At 37.3% G+C, this 11,513-nt stretch overlaps 1 protein-coding gene across 10 annotated transcripts; it reads right to left on the bottom strand.

Annotated features, from left to right (window-relative positions):
• Positions 1-4,084: 4,084 nt before the first annotated feature.
• On the bottom strand, positions 4,085-11,290 carry LOC110793910 (uncharacterized GPI-anchored protein At1g61900-like). Of its 10 annotated transcripts, none has more exons than XR_008921380.1 (4): positions 10,942-11,289; positions 10,802-10,866; positions 7,230-10,676; positions 4,085-4,323 (listed from the first exon to the last, which is right to left on the bottom strand). XR_008921380.1 is itself a non-coding variant. In XM_021998847.2 (4 exons), exons 1-3 carry the CDS (start codon positions 10,070-10,072, stop codon positions 7,369-7,371), a joined length of 681 nt encoding a protein of 226 aa, XP_021854539.1. In that variant the 5' UTR covers positions 10,073-11,278; the 3' UTR covers positions 4,085-4,323; positions 7,230-7,368. The 10 variants fall into 10 exon arrangements, 3 of the variants coding, with proteins under 3 accessions (XP_021854539.1, XP_021854540.1, XP_056684934.1); XR_008921382.1 differs by having other exon boundaries at positions 7,230-10,128; XM_021998847.2 differs by having other exon boundaries at positions 7,230-7,421; positions 9,301-9,312; positions 9,457-11,278.
• Between the last annotated feature and the right edge of the window lie 223 nt (positions 11,291-11,513).

The following is an 11,513-nucleotide window of genomic DNA, read 5'->3' as shown; positions in this document are numbered from 1 at the left end:
AAAATCAAATTAATTCTAAATTATTCTAATTTTCAACAAATTAATCATAATTACAAATTAGATTGCATAATTAACAAGGCTAGGCATTCAAACTTGTTAAACATATACAGTAGGTCAATCAAAAATTCAAGATTTATCAACAAGAATCGCAAATATTTAATTTAACATCTTAAATTTACGAAATTTTGCATTTCGAAAAACTAAAACCTTCGAAAAGTCATAGTTAGGCTTCGAATTTGAGAATTCTGGGTTCGGCAGAAAAAAACTATTTTTGTCAAAATTTTAGAATGCCTTTTACATGCGGAATTGACACAAAAATCACTCGATTTGGATGAGTAACGAAGAAACTGCCGAAAAACTGCGTACGTGTAATTAAATAAACGCAATTTGCAATTAATTAACAATTACGAAAATTAATCACCCCTTTTAATTCATGCAAATTTGTAATATTTAACCATGTTCATGCAATTTAGATTATGAAAATAATAAGGGGCTCTGATACCACTGTTAGGTTATGATACATATGACAATACATAAATCATGCGGAAACAACCATTAAGCCAGGATTACATATTATTTACACATAATCATATAGCATAATTTAGATGCATACTCTTTGTTGCGTGCCTTCCCTAGCTGCGCCCGAACCGAACAAGAACAAGTCTTTAGGACTCCAAGTGTCGTCCCTCCGTAGATAGTCCACAGCACGCCCGGATCCGCCTTAAGATTGACCAACTAGAATCGCCCTTAAGGTACTAGAATTTTCGGCACTATTGAGCAAGGAATATGGCTGAATTTTTCTCTTAAAACTCACTTTGAATACTTGAATTAATCTCTGAAAATATGTGACCCTAGGCACGTATTTATAGAGTTATGGAAAGGGAATTGGAATCCTAGTAGGATACGAATTGATTAAACTTAGAATCCTATAAGAACTCTAATTAATTAATTTATCCTTTTACGAATAGGAATTTAATCATATACTAATTCTAATAGTTTTAGGAATCGTGCATGAACACAAACTCACACACACACACGGCAGCCACGAGGGCCGCCCATGCGTGCGTGCGAGCAGCAGCCCACGCAGCGAGGCCCATGGCCTTAGGCGCGCGCTGGGCCTGCCTTGCGGTGGGCCTGGGCGCTGCCTTGGCTGGGCGCGCGTTTGGCTTGCTGGGCGATGGCCCGACTTCGTGCTGGGCCTTCGTCCGGCAGGCCTCGTCCGATGCTAATTCGTACGATACGCTTCCGATTAAATTCCCGGTTCCGGGATTCATTTCCGATACGAACAATATTTAATATTTCCGATTCCAGAATCAATTTCCGTTTCGAACAAATATTTAATATTTCCGTTTCCGGAATTATTTTCCGATTCCGATAATATTTCCGATTCTGACAATATTTCCGTTTCCGGCAATATTTCCGATTCTGGTAATATTTCCATTTCCGATAATATTTTCCGATACGTACCATGTTTCCGTTTCCGGCAACATCTACGACTTGGATAATATTTATATTTCCGATACGATCCATATTTTCGTTTGCGGCAATATCATCGTTTCCGGAGTATTCATTTCTTGCCTGTGACAATCTCAGCTCCCACTGAAACCAAGATCCGTCGATTCCGAATATCCATAGATGGAGTATCTAATGCCATTAAATACTTGATCCGTTTACGTACTATTTGTGTGACCCTACGGGTTCAGTCAAGAGTAAGCTGTGGATTAATATTATTAATTCCACTTGAACTGAAGCGGCCTCTAGCTAGGCATTCAGCTCACTTGATCTCACTGAATTATTAACTTGTTAATTAATACTGAACCGCATTTATTAGACTTAACATAGAATGCATACTTGGACCAAGGGCATTATTTCCTTCACACATGCCTCCCAAGAGAGGAGAATCAGTTCGCCGACACACTGGAAAAACTGGCATCAATGATCAACATTCCAATGGCATGGCTGAAATGCCCCTTACAATTGAAACACGTCAAGAAGTAGCATATATCCCTGTTATTGAAGACGTCGAGCATGAGCCTTGGTTTATAGAAATTCAAAGGTATCTACAAATTTTCGAATATCCACCACATTTTTCAAGCAAAAGTCAAAGGGCTTTACGCCTACAATCAATCAATTTCGTCCTAGAAGGCGACATTCTATACAAGAGGTCCCCTAACGGCCCCAATCTCCGATGTTTTGACAAGCACGAAGCACAAAAGGTCATGGACACCGTACATGCCGGGGTTTGTGGTACTCACATGAATGGGAAGATGTTGGCTTTCAATGTCATTAGGGCTCGGTATTACTGGACCACCCTCGAGCGGGATTTCTACTTCTTCGTCAAGAAATGTCTTATCTGCCAATAGTGTGCGAACCTGAAGCATATTCCCCCATCCTTGCTATATTCACAATCATCACTAGGGCCATTCTCAGCTTGGGGTATCGATGTCATGAGCAAAGTCACTCCAACTGGCACCGGGGGTCATGAATTCATAGTGGTTGCAATCGATTATTTCACAAAGTGGGTCGAAGCCATGTCATTCAACATATTAGGTTCCAAACAAGTGGCCCAATTCATACAAGAAAACATCATGTGCAGATACGGGTTCCTCACGAGTTCATTAGTGACCAGGGAACCCATTTCCAAGGCGAGTGTGAAGATCTATTCACCGAGTACAAAATTCAACATCACCGTTCTTCACCTTATCGCCCACAGACCAATGGGGCAGTCGAAGCAGCCAACAAGAATGTCAAAACTAATATCATGAAGATGACAACAAATTACAAAGACTGGCCCTAGAAGCTGCACTTCGCATTGTGGGGGTATCGAACTTCAATTCGCACTTCAACTGGCGCAACTCCATTTTCATTGGTCTATGGAATGGAAGCGGTACAACCTATTGAGCTGGAAATACCTTCTCTAAAGTTAGTCCTCGGAAGCAAAATCTCAGACGCTGCATGGGTACAATCAAGATACGACAAGCTAGTCATGCTCGATGAGCGACGACTTCAAGCCGCTCACCATGTAGAAGTCTATCAGCGCCGAGTGGCCAGACATTTCAAAAAGAGGGTCAGAAACCCGAAACATCAAGGAAGGCGAGCTTGTCCTGAAAGCCCTTCGCAAGAGCGTCATTAACCCAAGAGGAAAATTCAGACCCAACTGGGTCGGGCCATACAACGTCAAGAAAATTCTTTCTGGAGGAGCAGTCGAATTAACAGATGTCAATGGGACTGAGTTCCGTTCTTTGACGAACCTGGATCAGCTTAAGAAGTTCTATGTCTAAATTCAAAAATCAAAATTCAAAATTCAAAAAGTTCTGTAAGTTAGAACTACGTTCGGCCTGATTCCTTAACGGGACACATAGGCAACCACATTCCGAGTCCTGGCCACCTTAATACAAAAAAATTCAAAGTTTCCTCAATTAAGCGAATCCTAAAAAAAAGAAAAAATAATCAAAATTCAAAATTCAATTGTTGTTGTTGTTCTTATTCCAAACGTGCAAGTCAAATGCAAAGCATGTTCGAGTGGAATTTGACACAACTTTCAATCAAACCTAATTCGATTACAATGTTGGAATCAAGTGAAGCAAAGTCCAAAGCCTTTTCACTTCCATTAAACACACTTCCTAAACACATTGCTAAACACACTCTGATACACACACTAGAGGAAAAAACATCATAAGTTGCCCTTAAAATAGGCTTATAAGTTTCCCTTTATAAGGGCAGCCTATGGCTGGGTCACTTTTGTAAAATTATCAAAAGTTGTCCTTAACAAGGGCTACTTATGTGAAGCTTATAAGTTGCCCTTGTTTGCAACAAGGGCCACTTATGTGAACTTATAAGTTGCCCTTGTTGCAAACATGGGCAACTTATAAGCTTCACGTAAGTTACTCTTGTTTGCAACAACGACAACTTATAAGCTTCACATAAGTTGCTCTTGTTGCAAACAAGGGCAACTTTTGAGTTTTTTTTTTTTAAAAAAAAAAATCTGCAATATAATTCCTGATATTCTGCAATATAATTTCTGATTTTGCAATATAAAATTCGGCATTATAATTTATAGAATACTGTTTCACCAAACATCAGCTTGACATTCCTTAAAAATGATATAAATTTCAAATTTCCAATAATATTACCGCATTAATTCAAATGTAATTAATTATATCGATAAATAACAAAATAATGTAAGAGTCATGGATAACTACAAGCCTGCTCTATTTATTACACTGAGGGTAGTTCACAATCATTGAAGTAAGTAGACCACTTGTCTCAAACTTCATCCAACTCCTCTTTGGTAAAGGGCCCCTCCCTTGGAGTTTTGAAAACCTTTAAAAGAACCAATAAATTAAATTAAGTTTCATATGCAAAAACAGAAATTATATTGGTCGCGAAAACAACTTTCTGAGTGTACTAAGATTCATTTCAAGTTCTTTATGCACATCTAAGGTTCATTTGGCTCGATATAGATCATGGCCAGAAATGGCATTTTCGATCCCAAATATCAATAAATGAACCTAAGGAAACTTTCTAAATCTTTTTCATGATTTATATGATTAGTTATATGTTTATTTTCAAGTTCGTTATCCACGCCTATGGTTCATTTGGGTCAATATAGGTCATTTAAGGCCAAAAATGGCATTTTCGATCCCAACTACCAACAAACGAACCTATTTCCACATTCTAACCGTTTTTCATTATTCATATGATTAGTTATATGTTTATAAAACTCATTTCAAGTTCGTTATGCAAGCCTAAGGGTCATTTGGGTCGATATAGGCCATTTATGGCCAAAAATGGCGTTTTCAATCCCAAATACAAAACAAACATACCTATTTTAATATTCTAAACGTTTTTCATGATTCCCATGATTAAACATATGTTTATAAGACTCATTTTAAGTTCGTTATTCACACCTATGGGTCATTTGGGTCGATATAGGTCATTTATGGCCAAAAATGGTATTTTCGATACCAACTACCAACAAACGAACCTATTTCAACATTCTAACCCTTTTTCATGATTCATATGATTAGTTACATGTTTATGAAACTCATTTCAAGTTCGTTATGCAAGCCTAAGGGTCATTTCCGTCGATATAAGCCATTTATGGCCAAAAATGGCATTTTCGATCCCAACTACCAACAAAGGAACCTATTTTCATATACTAAACGTTTTTCATGATTCATATGATTAATTATATGTTTATAAGACTCATTTTAAGTTATTTATGCACGCCTATGGGTCATTTGGGTCGATATAGGTCATTTATGGCCAAAAATGGCATTTTCGATCCCAACTACAAATAAACGAACCTATTTCTATATTCTAAACGTTTTTCATGATTCATATGATTAGTTATATGATTATACGACTCATTTCATGTTCGTTATGAACGCCTCTGCGTCATTTGGGTCGATATAGGTCATTTATAGCCAAAAATGGCATTTTCAATCCCAACTACCAACAAACGAACCTATATCCCACATTCTAAACCTTTTTCATGATTCATATGATTAGTTTTATGTTTATAAGACTCATTTCAAGTTCGTTATGCACGCCTATGGGTCATTTGGGTCGATATGGGTCATTTATGGCCAAAAATGGCATTTTCAATCCCAACCACCAACAAACGAACGTATTTCCATATTCTAAACGTTTTTCATGATTCATATGATTAGTTATATGATTATAAGACTCATTTCAAGTTCGGTATGCACGCCTATGGGTCATTTGGGTCGATATAGGTCATTTATGGCAAAAAATGGCATTTTCTATCCCAACTACCAACAAACGAACCTATTTCCATATTCTAAACGTTTTTCATGATTTATATGAATAGTTACTCCCTCCGTCCCAGATTAGTTGTTACACTTACCTTTGCACAAAGTTTTAGGTGATAAGTGGTTGTTTGGTTATCAATTGTTATTTTATTCAAAAAGTAGATGTGATAGGAGTTAGTGGGGTAATTTTTAATTGAATGAGAGAGGGGGTGGGGACAAAAAGAAAATTAGTGGGAAGAGAGAGACATTATAATAATTGTGGGGTCATTCGTGATTTAGAAGTGTAACAACTAATCTGGGACGGACGAAAAAGGAAAGTGTAACAACTAATCTGGGACAGAGGGAGCATATATTTATTAAACTCATTTCAAGTTCTTTATGCAAATCTAAGGCTCATTTGGCTTGATATAGGTGATATTTGGCCAAAAATGGCATTTTCAATTCCAAATATCAACAAATGAACCTAAGGACACTTTCTAAACTTTTTTTATGTTTGATATGATTAGTTAGAGGTTACTTAGATTCATTTCAAGTTCTTTATGCACATCTAAGGCTCATTTGGCCCGATATAGGTGATATTTAGCCAAAAATGGCATTTTCGATCCCAAATATCAACAAATGAACCTAAGGACGATTTCTAAACCTTTTTTTATGTTTCATATGCTTAGTTAGAGGTTACTAAGATTCATTTCAAGTTCTTTGTGCACATCTAAGGCTCATATGACATATAACGATCAACGTAACGAGTCTTAAATGTGCATAAATTGACCAAAGTAGATGAGAATGAGGATTGGAAACCTAATACTAAGTATTTTAAACACTATCTACACAATTCACAACAATAATGATTTTCTTTTTAATGATTTAGGATTAGTTTAGGTGTTCTTACATCATGATTTAGTGCTGGTTGTATTATATGAGACCTTAAGCTATACTTTTATCATGTTATGGCTGATTCTTGTCGCGTAAACAAATGTATTCCACTCATACTTCATTAATTACAACTTGTAGGAAAACCAACATCGCTTAGATAACTTGTTAACCACAAAAACCAGGGTCTACAGAAGACAGCCTTTTATGCTCCAAATTCCAAAAGTGAGGCACACATTAGAACCAACTAACCCTTTCCCCTTAACTTTAGGTGGGATTGTGGGAACCTCCACTGGGTTTAGATTCACAGATTTTTTGTGGAACAAATTGATTGATTTGGTTTCGAACATTCACAAGTCTTTTACTAATAATAGGCAGCAAAACCAAGGAAAATTTTAAATAAAGGAGAATTTGAAAAAAGATTTTACTAACTGCTCCTTCAGGTAGGGTGTAGAGGTATACAACCGTACCCCATATAATAAATTTTCTTTATGAAGGCTTTCTTGTTGACTTGATTAAACATTTTACAATAGATGAATGACGTTGAACAATGGAAGTACTCAAAGAAGTTTTTGAGAATACCTGGATACCCAAGGAAATTAATGATGACAACTCCCTCTTCAAGTTATCACGAATAATGCCATAAATTTTCTCCACGTATGCAGTAAGCTGCTGCTTGAAAAGCAAAGCTGGATATTTCGCTTCCACTTGGCGAACAGACTCAGGAGCTGCAGCCGCAGCAAGACTGGAGGAGGAAGGAGACGAGCGGAAACCCTGAAAAATGTTCCACATAGGTAAACAAGAAAAAACATTCACCCTAAAACAAAGGCTGTTGATCTGCTGCTGCTTATCTGCTGTTGAACAGATCAGAAACTGATCTGTTCAACTGCAGATCAGTTGCTGAACACATCAGTTTTTGATCTGTTCAGCAGCTGATCTGCTGCCAGATTGTCATAAGTCCCTCGACATTAAATTAAACTCAAGATGGTTCCCAGGCTGCACGTCAGACTAAATCAGCAAGACTTAGTCAGATGCGACATAGTGAATGTCAAAGAAAGACTTATGAGTTTTACTTTGCATAGAAATTCCAATCCAGCAAAGATGAGCAGGGGTGGGGGGTCTTTGTACAATGATTACATATACTAATCATAACACACTACTTAAGAAGTCAATTACAAGAAACCCTTCATAACATAGAAGACACAGTTACCAGTCCCAAAACAACTTTAACAGGATGATGCAGAGAGGCACAACTGACATGAATATTACTCACCAGCAAAGGAAGCTTGTGAGGAAACCTTGATAGATGCAACCAATTACCTCATTCAAAACTATCTTTTAGACATTTACGTAAGTATTTTGACAAGAGACTAAAGAAAAACATACCAAGAGGAAACATGATAACCTGAATAGAGTTACATGCAGCATTTTATATTAATAATTACAATATGGTGCAGTAAGTAAGTAACAGAGACTTTATCAAGGTCAATTTATGTAATTCGCTATCCCTCTAGTAGGTTATGACTGGGAAATAGCTAACATTGGCAATTGCTTTGAAATACCCCTCTAACTGAAAGCATCCCAGCCAAATATACAAGGCATAGCAAGACAGTCTTAACATCTATTTCAGATTCAAATCATCCTTAAACATGTATTGTTTCCACATTATCATCGGAATACTAGAAAGTCTAACTAACCCCGCATGGGTCCACATACAATACTAAATTCAAATAAATTGAACAAAACAGGATTAAAGATAATCTGATCATAGCTCCCAAAGAAAATTCGACATACAGTAGCCTTTTCTGCTGGTTTGGAAAGGATCAAACCCAATTCCGCCCCTCTAGCTGGACCATAGTCAAAGAAAGCTCTCTTTTTGAACTAACTAAAGCTCCATGAATAAAACAGATGAAACATTGTGTGACCCCAACTCAATAATCAAGTGGTTCCAACCAAATCATGCCGCATTCATATGCATAATTATCTCAATCAGTCAATATCATTTAGCAAAATCTTAAAACAAGCTAACAATTTCAAAGCTGTAAATGACATGGACAACTTTGTGATTGAGAATACATCTACAAAGTATTTCCATAAAAAACTATAGAGTCAAATCAATTCCTGAAAATCGATTGTGCTTGAGACCAAACCCGAACTAAAACCCAAATCAACATAAACATTGTATTTTCAAATTATGCCAAGTCCAATTCCTTAATATTCAATACAAAACAAAAAGAGCCGCCAATTATGAGTATTTTCAAATTACAATGAAGCCCTCGATCGTTTAGAACTTTAGACTACAGGACTATTCGGTAATATCACCAAAATCTTTTGTCGTAGAGGATCTTCATTCATTTTATTTGGAAGCTAAGTAGCTTTTCTGCCTTTACTTTCAGCAATTACTCGAATTTCAGCATCGAAAAGTCCAGTTTTGAGTATGTACCAAAAGGAGTGAGAGGATCTACCTCATTAAAATGCAAATGTATAACTAGATTAACTACTATTTTCTCTTCATGTATATTCACATCTGGGTGAAGATTGCGCAAAAGTACTGAAACATAAAAGCTTAGCTGAAAAGGGGAAAGAATCAAGCCAACTTATATAGGACCATCAACAAAAAGTTGTATATATAATTGAGCAGTTCAGCATTTACCTTGTGTTCCAGCTGGTGTAATTCCCAGATATCACATCGAGTTGGTGCATCAAAGCAAAACAGTGAAGCAAAAAAAACCCAAAAAGAGAAGAGATTGAGGTCTTTTAAGAGTAAATTTGCCGCAGATAAATTTGGTAATGTGTTCAGACTGCTTACCTTTGTTAATATGGCAATTTGACAACCCTCTTATAACTTCTTTTGCACTGGATGGACTGAGTTTGCTAGGTAGCCACCGTAAAACAATACTTTTACAATCTTCATCAATATCCGAAAGTTGAGGTACATCACTAAGATCACCAAGCTTCAAGCTGATATTTCTAGCAGCTTCTGATAAAGCATTCTGACAAGTTAAGGAGTAGCATTCATTGACAAGATCAATCTTCTGACACGATGAGATAAGCTTAGAAGTGTCAACTGTTTTCCCAAGTTCTCTGACATCTTTTACAGGACAAGACCCTTCGGTGAGGTTGGACTCTCGAACTTTGCATATCTGTTGAAGATTGTCATTTGCACCTTGGCTCGCCAATACTTGGTTAACGTCAAATAGGCATTGCTTTGAAAGCGTCTCATTTAGGGCAAGCAACGTGGTTTTTTTACTCGACTGACCTATAAGAATAACTAAGGTGGCATGCAATTGCGGGCAACATACTACATTAGCCAAATATGGAGGAAACGCAGTAAAGCAATCCGTTGCTGTTATTCCCATTATACTTTCAGCAGCAGTGAAGTTAAAAGGACATGCTCCCACAAAGAAAAGATAATTGTTTAACATCGATCAACATTAAGGCCCCATTTTTCTCCTCAACATTATGAACCCTAAAATATCAGCTAATGTATAAAACCAAAAAGATATTGTGAAAAGACAACACAATCAAATCCAAGAAATGCTTGTAAAAGTTACACAATAAAGAACAAGAAAGTCAGGACAAGAAAAGGAAGAAAAAAAACTATTTAAAATAAGGATGGAAAGGTATTTAGGCTCACTTGGAGACAAAATATGTGCCCAAAACAACTGCTTGTAAAAATCTGAACTATAACACATAATGCAAAAGCAATAAAAGCATTTCCTTAACCTACATAAAGAATTGCTCAGAAAACGACAGCTTCCAAGCAAGTTTACACTTCATGTCAGCATCACTTTCCCTCCACCCCCCACCCCCTAAACAAAAGGAGCCTTCCTTTCGAGACTGACTCTCCCCACAAACTCCATAACCTTACGTATAACTCAACAATTGAACAAGCATAATACTCCATATGAACTGATTAACAAAGGGAAATACTGAGATGATCAAACAAAAAGCTAAGCAACAAATGTAAATATATGCATACACAAAAAGGATACATTGTTCCATCAGCATCAAACACATAATTAATTACTGCATACGAAGCATAAAACCCAGAAATTCAAAACTCATCAAAAATACAAAGGTCAAACAACCAATTCCAGACTACACAGTTCACTAGGAGATACAATGATCTCAATTGAATTCGGAAAACTTACGCAGTAGTCTCCTAGCCGCCGCCTTGTGTACTAACAAAAAATCCGGCAGGTTTTCCGGCCAAAGTCTGCTCCTTCCACAATTAAAATCCCCAAATTGAAATCAATTAAATCAATTAAGAGAGGAAGTTTGAGTAATTTACCGGACAGATTATGAAGCATCAACGGTTGGAACCAGAGGCCACCGACAACGGAGGAGACGTGGCGGAGAAGAACAACACAACCGACAATAAAGAGGAAAGAGAAGAAGAAAGCAGCAACCCCAACTGCCGTCAAGACAGGGCGGTGTGGGAGCGGTGGTCACAGCGCGGCGGCGCTGAAGAGAAGAGAGGAGAGGAGATCGAATGAAGTGAAATTCAGTGATGAAGTAAGGAGGGAGCAGCTGGGTGTGATACGAGGAGGGAGCAGCTGGGAGGAGGGAAAAGTGTGAAATGTTTTATTTAGGTTGCGCTTTTCCAAAATGGAGGGAAGAGAGTTTTGTTTTAATATTTTTTTTTTTTTAAACATCCAAGGTGGCACTTGTAATATAAGGGCAACTTTTGATGAGTCACCTATAAGGATCTTTCCTCTAGTGACATTTCCTACAAATACAATATCAAACGCATCAAGCCTATAAAGATCTAGGGTTGGGTGACTATGCTCTTGAGGCTTAGAACCTTGAGTATTATCCCCTTACCTTTCTTGCAATCATTCATCAATCTTCCCCTTGCCCAAG

Source organism: Spinacia oleracea, chromosome 5 (assembly GCF_020520425.1).
Source record: "Spinacia oleracea cultivar Varoflay chromosome 5, BTI_SOV_V1, whole genome shotgun sequence".
Taxonomy (NCBI): domain Eukaryota; kingdom Viridiplantae; phylum Streptophyta; class Magnoliopsida; order Caryophyllales; family Amaranthaceae; genus Spinacia; species Spinacia oleracea.
Note: the sequence above shows the minus strand (reverse complement) of the source record. Positions and strands in the feature narration are given on the sequence as shown.